General features: G+C 37.6%; 1 protein-coding gene across 4 annotated transcripts; it reads left to right on the forward strand.

The window, feature by feature from the left end:
- The first annotated feature begins 251 nt into the window (after positions 1-251).
- Positions 252-25,681, forward strand: LOC130104213 (cadherin-like protein 26). 4 transcript variants are annotated; one of them, XM_056270687.1, is made up of 17 exons: positions 252-375; positions 6,362-6,478; positions 6,616-6,771; positions 6,881-7,025; positions 8,075-8,253; positions 8,388-8,519; positions 8,652-8,834; positions 9,032-9,351; positions 9,461-9,603; positions 17,891-18,115; positions 20,331-20,552; positions 23,374-23,492; positions 24,254-24,373; positions 24,669-24,755; positions 24,844-24,879; positions 24,969-25,049; positions 25,232-25,681. In XM_056270687.1, exons 1-17 carry the CDS (start codon positions 340-342, stop codon positions 25,436-25,438), a joined length of 2,508 nt encoding a protein of 835 aa, XP_056126662.1. In that variant the 5' UTR covers positions 252-339; the 3' UTR covers positions 25,439-25,681. The 4 variants fall into 4 exon arrangements, with proteins under 4 accessions (XP_056126662.1, XP_056126664.1, XP_056126665.1 ...); XM_056270689.1 differs by having other exon boundaries at positions 24,972-25,049; XM_056270690.1 differs by having other exon boundaries at positions 253-375; positions 24,684-24,755.
- The last annotated feature ends 209 nt before the right edge of the window (positions 25,682-25,890 follow it).

Consider the following 25,890-nt stretch of genomic DNA (forward strand, 5'->3'; position numbering starts at 1 on the left):
TAAGCGTATTTTATTTCAGCTATAGTTGCCAAAGCAATATTTCTCATTTTGGTTTAGTTTAAGATAAGGACTAAAATAACTAAACCTAAATAAACTAAAACTCAATAAAACTATAGACATATTAAAACACACACACACAAATAATTCAAAATATGAACTAAAACTATAATAGTGTATCAATGACAGTAAAATAGCACTGAGCCAATCCCTGCCCTCCTGATTTGAATATTCCCTCCCCTCTCCCATCTGTTATATGAGCAGCGGCCAACACTATTGCGCTATGAGAAAGAAGGAAACTCAGACTCATTCACACTGGATTGCTTGACGATCTGCTTCAACATGAAGACCCTTCCTGTCAGTTTGCTCCTGGTGCTGGTGAGTTCAAGGCCTGTGTGATGTGATACAGCAATAGCCATCACGCCGGCTCATGTTCCTCTGCTCAAATTCCTAGACAGATAGTGTTTATGTTGCAGAAACTAAGTCTATGACACTGTATAAAGTCAGGTGAAATCCAGGTTTATGTACAATTAGCCAATTGATGTTTGGTTTCCATTGAATGATAAGCTGATGTGATCCTTTGCCATGTGTCTTAGTAAGAACAGAACATTTTATAATTTTTCTTTCTCTTTGTATTTTTTTTATATCAACATGATAAAGGATTTTACTCAAATCAATGTGATAAACAAGTGAGGTCAAAATAAATTGTATTTAGGGATGGACTACAATTTGTAATCTACCCAGCACTGAAGGTAATGAAAAGGTACAGAGCCGGCCCGAGCCTTTTGGGGGCCCTAAGCAGAATTTGATTTGGGGGCCCCCTCCGCGGAGTCACATGTGCTTGACGATTATTGACACAAATATCACGCACTAATGATACATTATAAATGAATACAGTGAGGTTATGTATTAATACAAAATAAATACTTAATAAAAAATAGATAGCCTACTTAAATAGATAGCCTACCTGATTACATGATTAAAGACGACCAAAAAGTAACAAATATGGATAAACTTGTTAACGCATTCAATGATTTTTTTGTTAACATCGGCCCACAATTGGCATCAAAGATTGCCACCACAGATCATAATTACGCTGGCTACACAAACAAAATTGTACACTCACTGTTCCTGACTGCAACAAATGAGAATGAAATCATTAATATTGTCAATGACTGTAAAAATAAAAAGTCCACAGATTGGAACGAGCTCGATATGGCCATAATTAAGAAAGTAATATGTAATATAGCAACACCTCTAACCTATATCTGCAACGCATCTTTCTTAAATGGAGAAGTCCCTAAGCTCATGAAAATCGCAAAGGTCACTCCAATTTAAAAAACGGGGATAGTCATCAATTCTCAAACTATCGACCTATTTCTATACTTTCTCAATTATCAAAAATATTGGAAAAACTTTTTGTTGCACGCCTGAATAGCTTTATTAGTAGCCATAACTTACTTCACGACAGTCAATACGGTTTTAGAAAAAATAGGTCAACTGCTCATGCATTGATTGAGCTAATAGAATATATAAGTGACAAAATTGACAGCAAAATGTACTCGGTGGGTATATTCATTGATCTCCAAAAAGCGTTCGATACTATAGACCATGAAATGCTTTTACAGAAACTACAACAAAATGGGATAAGGGGTCTTGCATATAACTGGGTTAAATCTTACTTAACTGATAGACAGCAATTTGTACAGATAGGGGAGCAAAGATCAAGGTGGAGAAGCATCACTTGTGGAGTCCCTCAAGGTTCGGTTTTGGGACCAATATTGTTTCTGTTGTACATAAATGATCTATGTTATGTATCATCTAAACTTAAACTTATATTATTTGCAGACGACACAACAATATTATACTCGGGCAAAAATCTTCAGCTACTTGTGAATGAGATCACAGCGGAGTTAGAGAAACTTAAAAAATGGTTTAATCAAAACAAATTATCATTAAATATAATGAAAACAAAAGTGATGTTATTTGGTAAACATAAGGAGGATGTACAGTTCCAAATCAAAATTAACGAAACCGAAATAGAAAGAGTAAAAGAGTATAAATTCCTAGGAGTGATTCTTAGACACAATATTAGCTGGAGACCACAAATAAACAGCATACGTACTAAATTAGCAAAAAATATTGCTATTATGAATAAGTGTAGATATCTACTAAACCAACAAGCTCTCCTTATCTTGTACTATTCGCTCATACTTCCTTATCTCAGTTACTGCACGGAGATCTGGGGAATTACCTACAGTAGCCATCTAGTGACTTTATTTAAATTACAAAAGAAAGCTATCAGGATAGTGCACAATGCTGGGTACAGGGACCATACTAATACACTGTTTATAAAATCTAACCTTCTAAAACTTGAAGATTTAATAAGGCTAAAAGTGCTTTTAATTGTATTTAAAGCTAGAGCGAACCAACTTCCTAGCAACATCCAGCAATTATTCATCAATAGACAAGGCGGATATAATTTGCGGGGAACGCTCAATTTTAAGGTGCAACGTGTTCGTACTACCCTTAGGAGCCAATGTGTCACTCGGAGAGGTGTGAACTTATGGAATGGCTTAAAGGATGAATTAAAGAATGCTGTAAATTTCCATCATTTCAAAAAAATATATAAGAAAAGTATTTTAACGCAGTATGTCACATGTAACCACTAAGCAGTATTTCTGTCACTGCCTATTAAAATGAATATATAATGTTAAACGCAATATGTCAAATGTAACCACTAAGCAGGATTTCTGTCACTGTCTATTAAAATGAGTAAAATATATCAAATCATGCTGACACAGCTACTGTCACCAATATCTCCATATGATCTATCATATTTAAAATTAGGAAACTAGTTAAACTAACGCTATTTATTACCATTGTCATTACTATTGCAACACACAATAAACAAAAGAGAATTAGGGCAGACGAGACATGGACCTGTCGGGTGAAGGGCCCCCTTCTCCAGACTGGCTCATGAAACACCGTCTTCTTAAACGCATCACACAGCAAAGGTTGCAAACATCACCCGCCTAGACAATTATTTAGGGTAGCTGGGCGAGCCTGTTGGATGGGGGCTAAGACCCACTCTCCAACTGGCCCACACCCTGGCTTTTTAACGCACAACACAAGATAGGATACACCTCATAATTAAAATGAATGTTGCAAATGTATACCCAGTTGATGTAGAGAATAGTAATGACAACAAGGTAATAACAAGAAATAATGTGTATAAGGTAAATTTATTTTATTTTTACACATTACTGTTAATAATGATGATACTTCTGAATCTAATACTGGCATAATAGAATGGATAAAAATTAAAATAAACATATGGTTACCCAAAAATTACAATAATAATAATAATAATAACAACAATATTTTAAAGAAACAAACTATATGGAGACTGGTCATGTCAGTTGTGTCAGATATGATTGTTTCTGTTTTGTTTTTATTTTGTTTTGTTTTGTTTTTTTTGTCTTTTTTGTTTTGTTTTCTTGTTTTGTTTTTGTTTTTGCTAACATCAGGCATAAATCTTCTTATGAGTACTGAGAGTATTGAACTTAGGGGTAGGCGCACATAAGCTTCCTTGCTTCAGCCTACCCCTTTTGAGCTTCCATTATTGTGTAATCTTAAGACTTCTGTAACGAACATGATTGTGAACGGCTCAAATAAATAAATAAATAAATAAAAAAGTTTTAACTTTTATTTTACTCTTTTACTAACTCTTTGAAACTTCTTAAAACAAACTGTCTCAAAACATATCAAATAATTTATTTGCTAAAATAATGACAAAACTGAGAAATCAGAAACATAATGGCCCTCATTTATCATTCTTGCGTAGAAACGGGCGTATATGTTGGCGTAAGATTATGCTTACACTCCTCTCACCGCCTGATTTATGAAGCTGTGCGTACCTTTGAAATCCAGGTGTACGCAATGCCTGCCCTTGATAAATCCCGCGGCTAAAAACGATCGTCATTAGAATAACACGCCCCTATATATTCAAGTCTCCGCTTCCCCCACGCCCTCATTTTACGCCATGGACACACGGAAGACGGCAAAGAAGAGAAACTTCTCTGACGTGGAGCCGAAATGACCTATCACAATGCATTATTTTACAGCACGTCTTTTGAATTAGCATCTTACAGTCTATGATTAGCATTCAATTTCGAATCACGTTACATGTATTGGGGTGTACAATAGTGATGATGATGATGTGATGTGGAGTACCATTCATTCACATTAATAATTGCATGACAATTTGTAATATTCTTCTTATTATTAGTATGATTTGTATTATTAATGACGCTTTTTGTTATTTAGAAGAAGAATGTCATTATTATTATTTGTATTATTATTATTATTTAAAAGAAGAAGAATGTATTTTTTATTATTTTGTCAGTCTGAATTATTTTTTGGTCATTGAAAGCCTTTCGTTACCGAACTCAGTCCGTGCGCACCTGCCGGGCCAAACCATGAAACGTCAGGGTAAAGCGCACAGGCTCGCAACTGAAGGAATACATATGGCTACAAATCAAATGCTTTGGTAAAGTCACACAAATTAAACATTGAAGTCCATGTTGCACAAAAATAAACACTGAAGTTTATAATTACTATGTTGTTGTTGTTGTTGTTTTTTACTGTGGGTCATAATATATAATATCTTTTAGTTTGTCAGTGCGTTTTGTGGTGTTAGGAATTGTTTTTCTGCACATTTCCGCACTAACTCAAAACGTGCGTACACCACCTCCTGAGCTGGCGTAGGATTTGAGCGTGCCGTACGCCAACGTCCAAATTGATAAATCTCAAAGTCACCGTGGTTTTGGGTGTACGCCAGGTGTACGCTGGAAATTTGGTGTACGCACTTTTGATAAATGAGGGCCAATAAGAGCAAGGGTTCAACAATGACAATTATTGTTGAAAACTAAAAATATTATTATTTCTCAACGGTCTTAATACAGTGTAAGTTTTTTTTTATTCTTATTGTAACAGACTTGGTTGGATTGTACATGACAGAATCCAACAAAGTCTGTTACTATAATACCGGTAATGATGTACTGGCACTCGTTGTATGTGTGTATGCTGTATTTTTCCCCTCGGGGCTTGCCGTAGATAGGAATGGGTCAATTGCTGCACAAAACATACCGTAAATAATCATGCAAATATCAAGTCAAGTATGCTTTATTGTCAGTTCTACTCCATGTACAGTACATACATACAGAGAATTAAAATTGTGTTACTCTCAGACCCCTGGTGCTTACAAATAACATCAACAGTAAAGCCTAGAAATCTAGATCAATATAAAAATACGACTCTCTAATAAATAGTAAAAGAAAAAACACAGATATAGTTTTATCTTGCTCTTTTTTTTCTCCTCCTCTGTCCTTTTCTTCTTTCTATTTTCGCCACCAGAGGGATACGTCCTTTTTTGTTACATGGCTTAACATTACCGTGACTATACGCAGTTGCGCACGAATTGTCTATACACGCGCGAGGTGTGTAGATTATGCATTTACATTTACATTTACATTTACTCATTTAGCTGACGCTTTTATCCAAAGCGACTTACAATTGCTATATATGTCAGAGGTCGCACGCCTCTGGAGCAACTAGGGGTTAAGTGTCTTGCTCAGGGACACATTGGTGTCTGACAGTGGATTTGAACCCAGGTCTCTCACACCAAAGGCAAGTGTCTTAACCACTGCGCCATCACCACCCCCAGATATAAAATAATACACCACCCCCAGATATAAAATATTATGCGCATGACTTAAGCGCTGGCAGATACAGTGGCAGTTGTAGGCAGTATATTGATCATGAAATCAGAATTCTCTTGTTTTGAATTATTCATTCATTCATATACATTCATTTATGTCACTTGTTTAAGTCATCTAAAAATATTTATTTTTCGATTTTTCGACTCGATTGGGGGGCCCCCTGGTGGCCAGGGGCCCCCAAGCAGCCGCTTAGTTCGCTTATGCCTCGGGCCGGCCCTGTGTAGGTAAAATAGGACATGCTTTGGCCGGAATTCGGAGATGGTCCTCACTGCAGAACACGAAATCAGGGGAGGACTTGTATCCAGATCCAACTCCTCCCACCTTACATATACCTAAACTTACTCATCTCCGCCCCCTGATCCCTAACCCCACCCCTAATCCTACCCAAATCCACCCCCTGATCCCTAACCCCATCCCTAATCCTACCCATCTCCACCCCTTAGATCTGGATCCAACTCCGCCCCCTGGATCTCGTGTACTGCAATGAGGTGCCACTGGGAATTTGTGAGATTCACGCATTGACATAACCTTTATAACATATCTTTCATAACATTACTTATGACGACTTATTTTTATCTCAGTTTACCTGGACCGTGTGTGTGTGGGCTGACAGGGGAAGACAGAAGCGCGCATGGATCATCGAGTCTTTCACTATTGAGGAAGAACACCCTGGTCCATTTCCATATATACTAGGCAAGGTGAGCGGAGTTAGAAACAGTTACCAGTTTTGTCGTTCAATTCTTTTTCATTTGTATAATGTTTTTCACATTACATATGTGTACTGGATGATCATGATTATGTGAACATTTAAGTGTGCATGTTGTTTGTGTTTCAGATTGAACTTGATAGGTCTTATTTAGTCAGATACGAGCTAAAGGGTCAGGGTGTGGATTTAGAGCCAACGGGTATTCTCGATATTGATAGAGATGGTAAGGTTTCAGTATATAGAAAGGTGGACTTTGAAAATAAGCAAGGAATTAAAGTTCTCAAAGTAAGTTCTCCCTAATAAACAAATCACTCATTTCATAATAGCATTGAAATTCATGTAAATACACTGCAAAAAAGGCTTGTATATTGACATGCGCTGGACTCAATTACAGGCGACATTTGAAGCAAAAACCAAGTCAAACAATGAAGTGGATGCAAGACTCGGGGTTCATATCCAAATATTGGATATAAATGATCACGCTCCAAAATTTCAGCAGTCGGTCTATCAAGTGACTGTAAATGAGTCACATGCTCAAGGTAACCCAGTATAGTTTGCACTTCACTCATTTATTTATAAAAATTGTAAAATTGAATGATTAGTTCACACACAACAATTCATTTTTAAAAAAACCGGTAACACTTTACAATAAGGTTCATTAGTTAATGTATTAACTAACATTAACTAACCATGAGCAATACATTTGTTGCTGTATTTGTTAAACTTTGTTAATGTTAGTTAATAAAAATAAAGCTGTTCATTGTTTGTTCATGTTAGTTCAAAGTCATTTAACTAATGTGAACAAGATTTTAATAAAGTATTCGTAAATGTTGAAATTAACATTAACAAAGATTAACAAATGCTGTATAAGTGCAGTTCGTTATTAGTTCATGCTAACTAATGTAGTTAACTAATGTTAACTAATGAACCTTAGTGTAAAGTGTTACCAAAAAAATGTCAATGTCGTTGCAGACCACTATATATATTTATCTCATGACACAGAAGCAACATTTATAAATTATTAGAATTGTTACACACGACACAACTATTATTTTTATACAACCAAAATTTAAATTTATTTGAGTCATTGTAACATGGTTATTACAAGATATGAGTGGAGGATTTTCAATGAATAAAGAACTTATTTAAATTTAAGTTGTTATAAACAACTTAGCCTATATTTAGAATATAGCACACAAGGTGTCTTAATTCCTGTCTTAATTCAGATTTGAAAAAGTGGTCACTTTATATGATGTGTCTTTAACTACTATAATAGTTAGGTTTGGTAGTATGGGTAGGTTTAAGGGGTCAACAGTTTAATATAGACGTCTAGACGTCATTACAGATGTAATTGCATGCAGGTACGATTGTATGCAATTGTATGCAACAATATAAATACAATGTAAAATCATGTATGTACAGATAGGATTGGATTATGTAGTAGTATAGCATTAATAACAGCATTCAGGTGTGAAACAACATAAGAGAGAATAAATAAGGACTGGGTGAAATATTCTTCAATATTAAATAAATACTTTGAGGGAAAAGAAATTACTTTACATTCATGTGTAGCACATTTTTTTCCTAGGTAAAGATGTACTGACAGTAGTGGCATCTGATGAAGATGATTCAAGTACAAACAATGGAACGTTTGATTTAACAATCAAGTCTTTCACACCAAAACCAGATAATGTTGAATTTTATATTCAGCAGCAAAAAGGACAAGAATACGGGACAGTTTATTTTAGAGGGTGTTTGAACTATGAGGTATGAAACTAATTTCTTTCATTGGTAACAATGATTTACCTGTTATTACATTCAGATAACATGCATTCCTTTTTGTGCTTTATACATATTTCTCCATTCCTACACAATAAATCTACTAAATTAAACTTTTCCAGAAAGCTCAGAAATATACAATCCTGGTTGAAGCAAAGGACAAAGGGGAAAAGATACAATTGTCAAGTACAAGTACAGTGATAATCAATATTTTGGACGAAAACAACAATCTTCCAGGGTTCTCTGGCAAAACAGTAGGTTTCATATTGGACTGGAAGTTTCCAAGTTTTAATGCTTGTGATATTCTTGTTAAATGTTTTATTTTTTATTTATTTTTAAACAGATTGTTCTATAAAACCCAACCAAATATTTGACTTGTGTTTCAGGGACCTGGGAAGGTCAAGGAGCGAGAAACTGGTGTTGAAGTTCTGCGACTGCAAGTAACAGACAAAGACACCCGTGGTTCAAAAGCCTGGAAAGCCAAATACACTATCCATGGAGATAAAAAAGAGCAGTTCAAAATTGAAACAGACCCTAATACAAACGAGGGGATTTTAACAGTTGTTAAGGTAGGCAAAATGTTTTGATCGTGTTAGAACCAGAGTTTGCACTGAAAGACCTTGTCGTTATATTGTTGCCTCTGCTGGGATAGGAACTATTTTGACAAAAAAAAAAAAAAATATGAAAAATTGTATGCATACATTCACGTTGACACTTCTCTAAACTATCTTTATTTTTCGGCTCATTCTTACATTCCAACACCTAGCAAATGGACTATGAGGAGCAAGCATACCAAAATCTATCCATCAGTGTGCAGAACGAAATTCCTTACTTTTCATGTAAGGTCAAAAAGCAAGTACCGAATGCTATGTGGGAGCTCGACAAAATACCCCCAAACTCTGGCATGAGTGTTGAAAACCTCTATAATACCATTCCAGTGACCATTTATGTTGAAGATGTCAATGACCCTCCGGTATTTATACCCTCTGTTAAACATGTCCACATAATGGAGAACATAGCAGCAGGAACAAGTCTTACAACCTTCACTGCTAAAGACATGGACGGAAGCCATATAAACACATTTAAGTACGAGAAGCTAATAATATGTGTAAAACTAATGCCACTGTAGTTTATTGGATGTACAGGATCACATATAAACAAAGGTGAATTCATCTGGTGTTTCTTCGATTCTCAGATTTGTTAAAGGTGAAGATATTGATGGATGGATAACTGTTGATGCAAAGACTGGACTAGTATCCACAAATAAAATTCTGGACAGAGAGTCGACATTTGGGATGAACGGCACCTATAGAGCAACCCTATATGCTGTGGATGATGGTAAGATGATGGTTTTTAAAGAAATTAATACTTTTATTCAGCAAAGATGCATTCAATTGATCCAACATGACAGTAAAGACATTTTTGTTACAAAAGATTTCTATTTCAAATAAATGCTGTTCTTTTGAACTTTTCATCAAAGAATGATGAAAAAGTTATTACTGTTTCCACAAAAATATTAGGCAGTTTATTAATGGTTTTCAACATTGATAATAATCAGAAATGTTTCTGAATCATCAAATCTTCATATTAGAATGATTTCTGAAGGATCATGTGACACTGAAGACTGGAGTAATGATGCTGCAATTACAGCTTTACATCACAGGGATAAATTGGAATATTATTTCACAATGCTACTGCTTTTACTGCATTTCTGATCGAATAAACATTGCCTTGGTGAGCATAACAGACTTAAAGGGGAAACTAAGCAGTCTGTCAAGTTTACATAATTTACAAGATGGATTACCACTATAATCAAAAATTATATAAGAAACATGACAAATGTTAACATATAAAAGAAAAAAAGAAACACCGTATATCTTTCGCGGCAAGGGCGCCGCCATTGTGCAGTATTATAACTGGTGACGTCACGGGGTTGGTTGGCTTTAAAGGCTCTGTGCTGAGTTCAGTTAAATACAGTGAAAGATGCTTGTAAGCTGGTCGATCCAGCGAACAACTAACGTCATTGTTAGCTAACAGCTGTAAGCATGAACTAGCTAATGATATCTTAGTGTTTAGCTAGTGAACTTTATTAGTACCAGACAAAAAGACAACGTCTAACGTTTACAAACTGCACATGGAAACATATTGTTTGTGATGTCTGCAATCACATTCCTGTCTCTTGTCAACACCATGGTTGCAATACATGGTCAAGATCAGCGTCTTGACAGCAGGATCGTGCTATCGTGGCGTAATAATCTGTTTGGTTGTAAAATGTATTACCTGAATGAAATGAAATCGAATGTATCGTCCTGTGGGATCATTCATTCACAGACAGCATACGAAGATGTTCAACTAATAAAGATCTTCATCCCTGGCAAACAATATGATAGATTTGCCGATTTGCTTTCACTGTAACAGGTCCACGGCCACTTCATCCAACGCTCTTGATGTTCTTAAATCTTCCTGTTACAACTCCGAGTCGAGTGATTGTGAATTGAAAGCGCTTAAGTGATTCAGTGCGTGCAGGAAACTGAACAGATCATTCAAACTGATTCGCGAACCGATTTAGACAGATCTGCCAATTTGTTTGATGAAGTCTTTGAGCAGAATTGAAAAACAAAAGAGTGATTCATTTGTAAATTGAGCATCGCTCGTGCTCATAAAAAAAGATACAGCGCGCTTGGAATAAACTGCGCATTTAATGTTTGTATTAAAATAAAGTGCGCCGTTTGCATCCCTGCATATAACGAGATTTGGGCCATTTGGGCTGTATCTTTTTTTATGGGCACGACTCACGAGCGATGCTCAATTAACAAATGAATCACTCTTTTTTTTTTTTTTCTCGATTCTGTTCATCAAACAAGTTGGCAGATCTGTCTAAATCGGTTCGCGAATCAGTTTGAATGATCTGTTCAGTTTCCTGCACGCACTGAATCACTTAAGCGCTTTCAATTCACAATCACTCGACTCGGAGTTGTAACAGGAAGATTTAAGAACATCAAGAGCGTTGGATGAAGTGGCCGTGGACCTGTTACAGTCTAGTGAAGGCAAATCGGCAAATCTATCATATTGTTTGCCAGGGATGAAGATCTTTATTAGTTGAACATCTTCGTATGCTGTCTGTGAATGAATGATTCCACAGGACGATACATTCGATTTCATTTCATTCAGGTAATACATTTTACAACCAAACAGATTATTACGCCACGATAGCACGATCCATCTGCTGTCAAGACGCTGATCTTGACCATGTATTGCAACCATGGTGTTGACAAGAGACAGGAATATGATTGCAGACATCACGAACAATATGTTTCCATGTGCAGTTTGTTAACGTTAGACGTCGTCTTTTTGTCTGGTACTAATAAAGTTCACTAAACACTAAGATATCATTAGCTAGTTCATGCTTACAGCTGTTAGCTAACAATGACGTTAGTTGTTCGCTGGATCGACCAGCTTACAAGCATCTTTCACTGTATTTTACTGAACTCAGCACAGAGCCTTTAAAGCCTGGAACACACCAAGCCAACGGTCGGCCGTCGGGCAGTTTTTGTGCGTCGGCCGACTGAGTTTCCTCGGTGTGTTCCGCACGGTTCCGTGCCGTCGGCTGAAATTGGTCCTCGTCGGCTTTGTTTCGGCCGATTCGACATGTTGAATCGGCGTCGGGCCGTCGGTGAAAGAGGGAACTCTGATTGGCTGTTCAGCTTAGTGAAAGAGTCATGCACGAGAATAATAGCAAAACAGCGAGCAAAGAAGTCAAAACTCTACAGATAGAAGGCTGTTCCCAGATAGCATGTAATCATTGAAACAATGTTGACTCAGTGTTGATGCGTCAACGCTAATTGCATTGAATTAACGTTACAAAGTAATGTTGCTTTAATATCACTCTTGCACCCTCAGTTAATGTTGAAATAATGTTGGGAATTCAACCAAAAATCAATGGTAATAGTATTGATTCAACATTACAAAGTGATATTTTATCAACATCACTCTTGCACCCTCAGTTAATGTTGAAATAATGTTGGGAATTCAACCAAAAATCAATGGTAATAGTATTGATTAGGGATGGGCGATATATTATCGTTTGGGATATATCGTTAAAATTTTTCCTCACGATAAGAATTAGTCTCCCCGCGATAATAACGATAAAGCCTATGACGGGACGCATTCGCAGCTCACGCGCATGGCGGAAGGCGGACGTGGAGCTGAGGTGAAGTCAAGGGGGTAATCCATCGACCGGAAGTTGAAGTCGGCCGGGTGCCGCCATCTTGTAGCAGAACTTCACTTGCGTTAGCATTTCCATTGACTCCCATTCATTTTGGCGTCACTTTGACAGCGAATAACTTTACATCTGAGGCGTTTGAAGACTCCATTTGTCCATTATTTATTTCTAAAGAAACACGACAATGTATAAAGGGCTCCATTACCTTCTATGTTACGTTATGGCCCCGTAGAAACAGATTTAGTAAAAATAGGCTAACGATTGCGTCATAACCACTCGACTCTCTGTCGCGCTGTACAGAAATTACCGTATAGACAGAAGTAGAAACTCGCGCGCAATCGGGGGGACGTCGAGGCATAAAGTCAAGGGAGAAGCCCATAGAGAGTTGTAAAGCTGCTCCTGCTGCGAGCTCATGGACAGCTAATACTCACGATCTCCGGCTCTGCAAGTTTCGGAAGGGAATGATTCAGATTCCTCTTGGCACAGCTACTAGAAGATTAACGTCTGTCAGACAGGTTGCTCACGTCATCAAGCTTAGTTTGAGTCGGTCTGAGTCTGCGCGTCAGGAACCGAAGTGCTTAGAAATCGCTAAAAATGGGCTTCAACTGTCTCAACTGAGTTCCAATGAGATGGCTCTGTCCATTTCTTTTACTGTCTATGGGTGAAGTTTATCGCTAAACGAGTAACTACCTCTACAATCTGGAACTGGTACACACAGATTTTCATCCGCCCATCTCGCCGAACACTGACTGAGCGCTTGAGAGTGTCGCTCTCCGTCAAGTGATCCGTAAAGCCCACTATATCAGTTCATCTCAATGAATACACAGTGTATTTGACGCGCAGTAAACACTGAGGCGCATGACGTGCTGTCACTGCTGAGAGCGCTCCGTGTTTCTCACGCACTCGATGAGAGAGAGAGAGTCTTACATACCACGCAGAATTGAAGTGTACATGACGTCTACATGTAAATTATATTATTTGTTGTATTTTCCTGTAAAAATAATGGAGTTCATTTGGAATTATTCAGCTTTGAGCAAGCAGAAACTAATGCGCAAACGCAGACGTGATGATATTCATGAACCCAGCAGCTCATCAATCCTTAATGTGGTTTATATTGTTATTAGTATCAGAATTCGTAGTAGTATTAGTATAACTATTCGTTGTTAGATTTTTTATATTTCAAACTTGTAAATGATTTGAATTATTACTGTGTGATGTTTTTCAGTATAGTTGCACTATTTAAACATTATCTGCACTTTTACAGAAGAAACGTATGCAACTTTTCCATTTCTGCAAGGGATGGTGTTTACTGTTTTACTGTTTTTTGATTATTATTTTATGTATGGTAATTGGTATTTTATAGGAGCCTATTTGGTGAAGGGTACATTTTACTTTGCATGCAGCTATCACTTGTAGCCAAAAACAGTGGTGAATATGGTATTGTATTTATATCGTCATTGATATCGTTATCGCAATAAATGGCAGAAAATATCGTGATATATTTTTAAGTCCATATCGCCCATCCCTAGTATTGATTCAACATTACAAAGTGATATTTTATCAACATCACTTTTGCGCCCTCAGTTAATGTTGAAACTATGTTGAACAAAAAATCAATGGTAATGCTATTGAATCAACGTTACACTATGATTGATTATACATCACTGCTGTTGAATCAATATTGAAATTAACAAAAATACTCAATGGTAATATTGTTGAATCAACGTTACACTATGATGTTGAATCTACATCACTGCTGTTGAATCAGCTCTGAAATTAACAAAAATAACCAATGGTAATATTGCTGAATCAACGTTGCACTATGATTGATTCTATATCACTGATGCTGAATCAATATTGAAATTAACAAAAATAACCAATGGTAATATTGTTGAATCAACGTTACACTATGATTGATTCTACATCACTGATGCGGAATCAATATTGAAATTAACAAAACTAATCAATGGTAATATTGTTGAATCAACGTTACTATGATGTTGAATCTAAATCACTGCTGTTGAATTAACACTGAAATTAACAAAAAAAAATCTTTGGTAATATGGTTTGATCAATGTTACAATGTGATGTTGATTCCAAATACATTTTGTTGAAAGACTGAAAAGGAATGTCAAACAATGTTGCCATCTGATGTACCAATTAATGTTGAAACAACATTAATATTTCAATCACACTTCAATGGTGCGTCAACAAATTCCTGACCATTTCAAAATTTGTCGAAAACCTTTTAAAATATAAATGACACCTTTCCAGCAGTTGAGTCAATTTATTTTATTCAATCAATCAATGACAACAAATATATTAAAATATCACTTTTTTTAAAAGAAAGGGGGAGAAATAGGACAAAAGCATTTCAACCTTTAAAAATAAAATTGGCTTCAGAAGTCTGATGTCATCATAACTACAGGTCCAGCGGTTCAGGTTTTTAAAAATCTGTCTTGCATCATCAGATTCTGCCTCTTTTCCTTTGGGTTCTCTGAAATCTGAAAAAGAAAGCATGATGTTACTCAAGAACGAATCAATTCAGTTGTAATACATAGTCACATTCAATAATGTTAATATACTAAACACAATATGATTCACTTTTTTTTTTTTAAAGTCACTGAAAACAAAATATTCTAACTACGATTATAGTATCATAAAATTCTGTTTATTTATTTCTATGCTTTAATATCAAAAGAAAACACTAGCAGGGGTGTCGGATTTTATCTCCAGCCCTAATTAAACACACCTGAGGCAGTTAATCAAGGTCATCAGATCAATAAACACTTCCAGGTGCTGGAGCTAAACTCTTCATGAAGAGGAACAAACACCTCTGAGCTATAGCCATTAACTACATCTCAGTTCATTTTCTGTGAAACTACAGCATTCAAATAACACTTTTATCTTGTAGAATAAAAAATATCTTAGTTTTTTTCAATGAAAATTTCTTTAAAGAGAAATTCTGTAATCATTTACTCACCCTCAAGTTGTTCCAAACCTGTATGAGTTTCTTTCTTCTTTTGAACACAAAATAAGAAATTTTAAAGAATGTCGGTAACCAGAAAGTTGATGGTGGCCATTGATTTCCATAGTAGGAAATAATTACCATGGAAGTCAATGGCTACCATCAACTGTCTGGTTGCCAACATCCTTCACTCTATCTTCTTTTGTGTGCAGCAGAAGAAAGACATTCATACAGGTTTGGAACAACTTGAGGGTAAATAAATGATGACATAATTTTAATTTCAGGCTGAACTATCCCTTTAAAGCTGCATATTCACCTTATGTAGACCCTAATCTCTTTAAATATCACAAAATAGCCATGTCAGTCAGTTTCTTAATAAACACTAGATCTTTTTTTTGTGTGTGTGTGTTTCAGTGGAAACAAGCTAAACTGAATGGAAATCAGTTATTTCTCAAATTTAATACAGATTCAGGAATATGAATGATTACCTGATTAAGCAGTGATAAGATACAGGATATCATCAAGTCCCAGGTCAGGTGATTATGCTGTCGACAACAACTCAATGTATGATCAATGTCAGCATTTTCAGGAGGGTGCTTTTTTAATTGTCCATCTTCATCTGCCTTCACTCCTACTAAAGGAGCAATGTGTTCTGCATGCAAGCACTGACCGAGACAAGACATGGGCTATGTTAACATTCTTGCTCATGTTCATGTCTCTTGCACCTTAAGAAATCTGTTAAATGACATAACTTTATTCAGGAAATTCCTAATAAACTTTACTAAAGCAAGATGCATTTTTTAAGAATGTAGAAAAATAGATGCTTTATTCAAACATTTTAATAACTTTGTAATCTAATTACAGTGAGTAACAACACAAATCAAACGCAAATAAGCATGCAAAACAAAGGAACAGAGAAATAAGGTAGATGCACCATTGTTTGAAACTCTGCTAGTCGTGTAAGTATGTCAGGTGATTCAACAAACAAGACTTCTGTATAGGATGCACCTGTTTTCTCTCTAATGAGGAAGCATTAGACTACTGAAAAGTGCACATGCAAAGACAAAATGGGCGTTTACCAATCAGTGGCCAATTTCAAACTACAATACAGGTAAATGTTTTTCAACCATTTTTCAACAGACTTGCTAAAATCATGAAGGCCCACCCTTAAACCAAGCCCACAGTGGATTACAGCAAATCGGGTAAAGCGGTTGAAAATGCCCATTGTGGTTTGAAAACGCCCCACTGATCGAGAAACACCCACTAGTGTTCTGCAGAGATACGCCTAAATGATCTTGTGCTCATCAACTACAAATCACTGTTAGTTCAATGTCACTGTCTCCACTTATGTGTGTTGTTGGCTTTCATCAAAATGTCAATGCTGATCCAGCACACTTTAAACATTGAAATGTCAATCTCAACCAAAATGATGGTTTAGATCAAAACTCAACATTGTATCAATGTCACCATGCTATCTGGGGTTCTTATGTTACGTCATCTTACCTGGGTGTTCCTTGGCGAATATTTCAATATTAACACGAGCGGAGTGGAATAAAGAAAGTGTTTAGCAGGATTGATATTTAAAACGGTAAGCACGCACTGCTTTGTTTATGGTTTGTGTATCTGCAGCCGACAGTTTCCCCTTTTTGAATGACGAATATAGAGAATATATCTGCAGAAATAGACAGCTGTCTCATTTACACGTAGGCGCAGAACGCGCATTCTAGCTGACAGTCGGCTGTAGTTCTCTCGGTGTGTTCAAGTGCAGCTTTTTACCCCGACTAGAGGCAACGAGAGGCGACAACACAGTCGGCTTTCATCGGCGCTAGTTCGTCGGCGTCGGCTTGGTGTGTTCCAGGCTTAAAGCCAACCAACCCCGTGACGTCACCAGTTATAATACTGCACAATGGCGGCGCCCTTGCCGCGAAAGATATAACGGTGTTTCTTTTTTCTTTTATATGTTAACATTTGTCATGTTTCTTATATAATTTTTGATTATAGCGGTAATCCATCTTGTAAATTATGTAAACTTGACTGACTGCTTCATTTCCCCTTTAAGAGAAATATGACTGACCACAAACTTATACTTAAAGTATACCTGGACAAATAAGTTATTTTATTTACACAATTATTTACAAATTAAATTTAATGAAGTAATTAACCACACAGGGTCCAACATTAACATCCATCTAGCGGAAAATGCATGAAAAAATGATCTAGCCATTTAGTCTTGTGTAACCAGACTTAGGATAATTGCACAAGGTCTGTCGCCAATTGCAGGACATTATGTAGCAGTCAGTGTCAGAAATTTTAGGGTGATACAACTGTCCTCTTATCATCATTAAGAAAGCTAAACTCATGAATGATCATGGATGACATTATCATGTTTTGTACTCCAAATGATTTTCTGTTTACCCCATGTCTCCGATTGGCAGGTGTCCCACCGCTGACAGGCACTGGAACTCTATTTATTCACCTGAATGATCAAAATGATAACGTACCAATGCTGGAAGTGACCGCACTCAACATGTGCCTGGATACAGAGCCCACAGTGGCCAACATCACAGCTGTAGACCTGGACCTTCCTCCACACAGTTCACCTTTCCACTATGAGCTTTTAGGAGATGTTAAGGACAAATGGAGAGTTGAACCAACCCATGGTAATGCCACCATCTACTTCACTCATCCCAATCCACCCTACACTATTCCTCACTGAATGTCCTGTTTAAATCTGGAAAACACATCACAGAAGTAAAATAAGTTATGAACAGTGTTATGTTACGTTACTCTAGGTCAGGGGGGCCCAATCCTACTCCTGCCGATCGACTGTCCTGCACACTTCATCTCCAACCCTAATCAAACACACATGCCATTCATTTTCAAGTGACCCTGAAGATCTTAATTGGTTGCTTCAGGTGTGGTTGATTAGGGTTGGAGATGAACTGTGCAGGACAGTCGATCGGCAGGAGTAGGATTGGGCTCCCTTGCTCTAGACAAATAATTAGGGATGGGCATTTTTCAAAAATATTGCATTCGAATATTCGGGCTCATAAAAATCGAATATTCGAATATTCGTTTATTAAAATGACGTTTAATGAAAAAGACGTTATTTTTTAAGTTACATTTTTTTCACGTTTTTGTCACCATTTCTGAACAAGCTTACAATTAGGCAATATACACAACAAGCTTACAATATATGTTAAAGTTTTCTTTTAGTTGAAAACATTAAACAGTAGGCCTATGTGTAAACAAAAAATATAAAAAACAAAAGCATTAATAAAAGCATGCTTAAGCAGCGCGAACGGGAAAAAAACTCTAATAAAGCAGATTGCGCCAGATATCGTACAGAACGTACACACACACACACACACACACGAGTCAGCATATGATTATCGTGTTTATATTGTTTCACGTTTTTATTGAGAAAAACAATATCCACATGCAGGGGCGCCGCCAGCACTTTATGCTCGAGGGAGAAAAGGCGCTTTGCTGACAGACGCTTCAGACACAAAGATAACGGTGTTCTAAGTTTCTAACAGCACTTTGCGTTTTCTGTTCTTAAACCTGTCTCCCTCAACGAAACTTAAAGGAAGTATATGTCTCAAAATCATTTTGCTATAAGATAAGTTATCATCTCGGATCACGCGGGGTCCAGCTGCGCTTACCTGCAGTCGTGATGCAGTGATGGACAGCTATCTTGCCTCATTCGACTGTTTGGATTTCATGTGATTTCTCATTGTGGTGATGATATTGTAACTCAGATTAATTAATTAATTCGATCAAAAGTAATTCCATTTAGTAAGATCATTTTCAAGTAATTCCAAACTTCGCGAGGCAGACGACAACATTATGTGATCAAATACACACAACTTGTTAATACACTCCACAGCACCACCCAGTGCATTTAATTATAACTGCGAGTTAGTGCTTGGGATTTATCATGGATTCACTGCCTTTACGGCCAGCAAAGCAATGTAGTAAAATTCGAATAGTATTTTATTTTTCGAATAATAATTACAGATCGAATATTCGAAAATTTTAATATTCGTGCACATCCCTACAAATAATGCCAGAGATCTCTTAGGGGGCTTTCACACTGGCCGTTTAGTTCGGAACGGGGCACGGTTCGCATGACAAATCGCTAATGTGAACGCTGTCATGGGACCCGGGTGCGCACTGGGGTACCGAACCCGAGACTACCTGGAGGAGGCGCTCTGAGTTCGGTTGCTCCCGAACCGTGCTGCGGTTCGCGTGAATGTGAAAGCAACACAGACTCGGGTACCCACTTGTTCAGGAAGTAAAGTGACCTGCGCATGCGTTTTAGCTTAATGTGATGTATTCAGTTAAATAAAACACTTGTAAGGGATGATAGTGTTGATGATTTACCTTGGATACGAGCGAGAGTGAGCCGGCAGTGTATTTGTGCATTGCACGTGAAATCAGGGCAACACATTTGGAAATCCTCTGTCTCCTCAAAAGAGTCCGTTTGCAAGCAGCAGAAGGACACCTTATGTGACACACGCACAGTAAACCTGTATTGTTCACTCAACTGCGCATAATAGCAGCGAATTAATAAAAAAACACAATATTGACCCGCGTTCTGTTTTCTATCATGCACCGTGCATGTTTGCGATGACGTAATGTGCACGCAAACGCACCAGGGTTTGATAGAATCAAGTTGAGTGTGAAACCAGACCAACGCTGCAGGGGGCGCCGGGAACAAACCGGGGGGCTAAGGGGCGCTCGGGCTCGGACCGCAGCAAACGAGCCCAGTGTAAAAGCCCCCTTAGAAAGACAGCGCTCTTCCACCACCTCTTTGAGGTTGTATTTTTGTATCTTTTAGCAGTAATACTAACACATATTTTTCTCTTGAAGGCACAACGGTGAGTCTTGTAAAAGAACAAAGTGTGTATTCAGGTCATCACCTCCTCCAGATCAAAATATTAGACCAGCAGGGATTGTCCTCCATCCAAAACCTGTTGGTCACAGTGTGTGACTGCTCTATCACTCCCAACTGCCATGTCAGGATGGCTCGGATGGCTCAAATGGGACCTGCTGCAGCCTGGATCGTTGTTCTTACAGTTCTGATCTTCATAGGTAATGCAGTGATTTAAAATGTTTTGATGGTATTAACAGTCCTAATAGGTGATGAAGGAAACAGTTTCATGAAAAACCCATCCTTCAGTACAAGTCAATCCAACCATTAAAGTCCCTGTAAAGGCAATTCTGAAAAAAAATTCTAAACCCATTATAAATGTTAGAAATGTATTGCTAAAACATATTACAAAGACTGTGAACTGTGAAGTACTGAATTGTGGAGTAAACAGTTTTTCACCATTGCTATTTTCCGGATTTTTTGGGCGGGGCTAAAATGGGGCTCGATGACGCACTGGAGCCCCTGAGCTCCTGGACACGCCCCTACTTGATGACGCACTGAGGCCACTGAGGCTGTCCGCTCCCCTAACAATAGAGCACATTCGCATCAGTTTGTCGCTCAATCGCGAGTTACTGTCAGTATTATTATTAGTTACTACAGTCTACAGTTTGCTAGCTAGACATGCCTTCGACACGGAAATGCGTAGGCTACTACCTGGATGTGATCATGTACAAAACAGATCGGTGTCTTTATTTAAATTTCTTGAAAACGATCACATCAAGATAAGGGGGAGATTAATTTATTTGAAGAGCCAACCTTGATGTAGAGCTGAGGATCACCACCAACACCCGTCTCTGTAAGTGATCATTTTACACGGGATAGTTTTATAACTTTCGTCGGAGACAACTGGGATTCACTGATAATCCGCTGTTACCGGTGAATGGGGCCGAACCGACTATCTCCGCCTCGGCCTTCATCTCCCCGTCCCGAAAGCACTATCACTTAATATCACCATCGGCTGCTTTCCCGCGAGTGGGCGTGGTTTCAGCGCAGCCAGCTGACACGCCCCTAGCGTTTGAGAGCAGAGAATACTGCTCATTTTTTCAAGATTGTGATAGCTTATTTTATGTACTTGCCGGCTTTTTTTATCATTCAAATTTGTCTGGGTGGCTAATAACACATTTTTCTGTGGTGTGACAACCTCAGAACACATACTTAATTTTGACTTTACAGGGACTTTAAAGGTGTGGTAAACCAACAACAAAAATGCTGTGGAAACCTGTAGAAACCGGTTTTTGAATGATATATGCTTTTGAGAAATACACTTATATTTTATTGTTCCAGGCCAAAGATGGTGAATCATAGTGGAAAAGTGTGTGCACTAGCGTACACTTATGAGAATTTCATGTTGACCCAGTCACACGTGACTCTAATCAATGACATACCGGAATCCATATATGCTACCGTTTATCATAATCGTATATGCTCGAATGTGCACAGATTGTTCGGCAATCGCCGCAGGGGATATATCTGCAAGGATTTATCTGACTTAAAGGACTCATTGGTTATTCAGGGTCTCTCGTCAGGGGAATATCCAACAGTATTGAGGTGAATGTTAGTAGAACTTATTAGTTAACCAGGGTACTCATTACCATCTTACCGGGTCTAGTAGTGTTTGTATGTGATTTCTAGGCCTGATCTAAAGAACGCTCACTGGTTTACCAGAGTATTGTGTTTGGCTGCTGTGATAACATTTGGACCTCCCTGTCAAGTGGTGATTCTTGTTTTTTGTTCCTTCTAATAAATGTGTTCATTTATATAGGAGAAATGCCCCTCGCCACCGTTGATCCCGCAGGGTCTGTGACAGTCCATTTTTCAGTCTCTCAGATGCAACAGTGGAGGGACATTACAAACAATGTGTGGCTCCTCGATACACTAGAAAACGGTTATTGTCTTCAAGCCAGTAACAGACTCTTGTTGTGTACCTGTATTGGCCCAAAGTAGTTTGTTACCTTTGCCAGGCTCTTGCTTCAGATCCACCCCAGGGGCTTCCATTCAAAACACTTTCTTGTTCAGTAACAGGATGGGAATTTCAGACCAATCCTCGGCCTCAGATGCTTGAACAGTCACCTCAAACATCTTCCTTTCTGCATTTTATGTCATGTGGTAGATGTATTGCGTGCTGTTGAACCCGGCATGTGGTTCACCTTCGTAAACCTAAAGGATGCATATTTGCACATCCAGATTACATGGCAGAACATACCAATACTGTGTCCTTCCCTTTGGACTTTCTCTCTCCCCATGTGTGTTCACACAATGTATTCAGGTAGCATTGGAAGTTACCATTGCAGTGGGACGGCCTGTTAATTCTAACATCGACAAGCAGTCAACAACAACACACTGCACCTACTGTAATGCATGCATATTCCTGGTCAGAGCAAGAGTGTGGCGGATTCCCTTTCTCGCTGCAGCCTGAGCTCAGTGGATGGGTGTCTCCACAGAGCAGTGGTTAGATCAATTTGGGAGAGGTATGGGATGGTGTCAGTGGACCTCCTTGCCAGCAGGACAATAACACATTGTTCCTTATGGTTGAGCAGAATCAAGTACTAATTCAAGTACAAGCCCTTGCTCACATGTGGCCAGATCTCCTGCTATATGCTTACCCTCCTCTTCCACTGATCTGGGCGGTCCTGAGACGTGTGCAGGAGAGACAGCACATGCTAATACTAATAGCTTCCTACTGTCCAACAATGATTTTGTTCAGTCTCCTGTTAACCCTTACAACTGCTCCACCTCATCCGTTGCCAGTTCATAGACCTATTGACTCAGATGGATGGGACAATATGGCACCCATTTCCGGAGAGATTGAAGTTGTGTGTCTGGACCCCATGGGGCTCCGGTACTGATTGAATCAATGCAAGATTCTCTGTATGGAACATAAACACTCAACCTTTCCACTATGACTAACGATCTCTGGCAGTCTTCCACTGTTAATCCAACCACGGTTGTACCAAGGTAAACAGAAATTATCTCTTTTTTCAGCAATGTGCTTGATGGTCCTTCTGATCTCCTGCAAGGCAGATAAAATAATGATTGAAATGGACGATGGCGTTGGTCGTCTCATCAAAACAAATACGGAAAATCCAGGAACAGACTGCATGGTAATTTCATTACACAACCCACAGTAGCGGTCCTTCAGTAATATTTGAATTGGTGCATTTTATTCAGTTTTAGGCAACACTTTACAACAAGGTTATATATGTCAACATTATGTAATAACATGAAATAATGAACAGTTATTGTACAGCATTTGTTCATTTAATGGTAATTTCTCTTTTCTATTGTTATATAGTTTACAATGTAATTTATTCCTGTGATCAAAGCTGAATTTTCAGCATCATTACTCCAATCTTCATTGTCACATGATCCTTCAGAAATCATTATAATATGCTGATTTGATGCTGATGCTGCTTTATTTATTTTTTATTGTTTTCTGGGAGAGGGAGGGGGTACATTGTGATACATATTTACATATTATTTATTAATGAAAAGAAAACATTTATTTTAAATAGAAAGCTTTTATAACATTGTAAAGGTCTTTGTCACTTTTGGTCAATTGAATATGTCCTTGATGAATAAAATTAGTAATTTCTTTCAAATTAACCCCAAACTTTTGAAAAGTACTGTATGGTGTACATGTACTTGATGTGACATTTTTTGACAAGATTGAAATTATACATAGTTCTTGTTATTTGTAGAAAAAAAATTACAGTGATTTGTAAGAAACACTGTATAATAAAATGTTACCACATTAACTTTATACGAACCTTATTGTAAAGTGTAAAGAATTGATAAGTGTAACTCATGTTTATATAAAACATTCATTGTTGCCTTGAATGATTGTTTTAATTTAAATCATCAGAATGTCTTCATAAAGGTTCCTTCCAGTATAGGCATTCAGAAAACAGATTCTTCCAACGTAAATACTGGCATAAATGAGTCTACAAATGTAAATTCAAGCCAGAAGGTCACATCACAAACCGTGAGTAACAATAAAGCTCTTCATGTTTGACTTTGGGGTTAATTAGAGCATTCTGGGAAATAATATTTATCTTTCAAAATTATTTCAAATATAAATAATATCATCTAACATTTCTGGAAATGTTTCTGTATGTTATGTGTATGATTATTTGTTCATGAGTAATTCAAACTGAAATATTCAAGTCAAAATACAGTTAATAAGCAGTTCAATTTTATTTCTACTCCTTTAAAGTGTAATTTTGCATGCTGTTTGCTATCATATACAGGAGATGTAACTTTTTTTAATCATCTTGTTGCTTCAAAATATCCAGGTGATACATAACAAACAGGTGGCTGCACAGCCAGTCTTCACCGACCAGATGTTCAAACGCTCAATACATAGGGTGAGTATTACAACCACAGCAAGTTTCCAAAGTTTTGGTCATTTCATTGGTTTTGTGATGGACTGTTTCTGCTATGTGTGTTTTCTAGAGTTCCACAAGAAGTTCATACAGAGAAAATTTCAAAGTAAGAATGAAGTGACAGTAATAATAATAACATATGCAAACATCAGCTCAGCTCAGCCTTTCTTACATCATAATCTGTGTTTTTTTAAGCAGCGATCGAGTATCAGATCAAGTGCTTTTTACGGCAATGCGGCTTACCTGAGCAACAACCTTGCTGTTGTCATCAACGAGGTGATTTTATGCTTCTTTCAACATACACTACTAATCAAAAGGATTGGACACATCTACTCATTCTTTATCATTAATAATTTAGAAGCATTTAGAACCTTTAGAGCATAAGAAACATGTTCAAATGTTTGACAGGATGGTCAACCATTTTCATTGCGCTTTCCTTCCCCCCTTCTTCTCTTCAGAAACTACTTGGTCTCCAAACCCGTGATGAGGAGTTTGTTGTTTATGAGCCGCACTGCTACGCAGATGAAGGACAAGCTATGGACAATGCCGAACTGGATGCACTCTCTGTTTCAGAGAATGAATTTCATCCAGAGATGCTTATCAATCTGGACAACAGGTTCAGTCAACTAGCAATAATTTCCAGACCTGACCTGATGCAAAGGTAACAGTTATCTCAAGAAGTGTAGCAGAGTTTTTGAAAACAAGATACTGAACGAAACCATGCATGAAATCAAAAATATTGATACAGAATATTGGAAGATAAGGGATGCTGGGTCAAACATTCAGGACAAATGGAACGAGGGTCTTCAAAGATTTTTCTACTGTTTAATAGTGTTAATGTTTTAGGTAAGGTCGGTCGGGTTTTTGGTTTTGGGTCAGTGTAAATAAATGTTTTGTTGTGACTCTCAGCGCCACGTCTTGTTTTCTGTCGGCTGCAGGAGAAAATATATACACTACCGTTCAAAAGTTTGGGGTCGGTACGATTTTAAATACTTTTAAAATAATTCTCTTCTGCTAACCATGGCTGCGCTTATTTGATTAAAAATACAACAAAAATTAGTTATCGTATTAAATATTATTCCAGTGTAAATCAGCTGTTTTCTGTGTGAATATATAG

The sequence above is a fragment of the Rhinichthys klamathensis genome, unplaced genomic scaffold (assembly GCF_029890125.1).
Source record: "Rhinichthys klamathensis goyatoka isolate OS25496 unplaced genomic scaffold, OSU_Roscu_1.1 h1tg000305l_1, whole genome shotgun sequence".
Classification (NCBI taxonomy): Eukaryota; Metazoa; Chordata; class Actinopteri; order Cypriniformes; family Leuciscidae; genus Rhinichthys; species Rhinichthys klamathensis.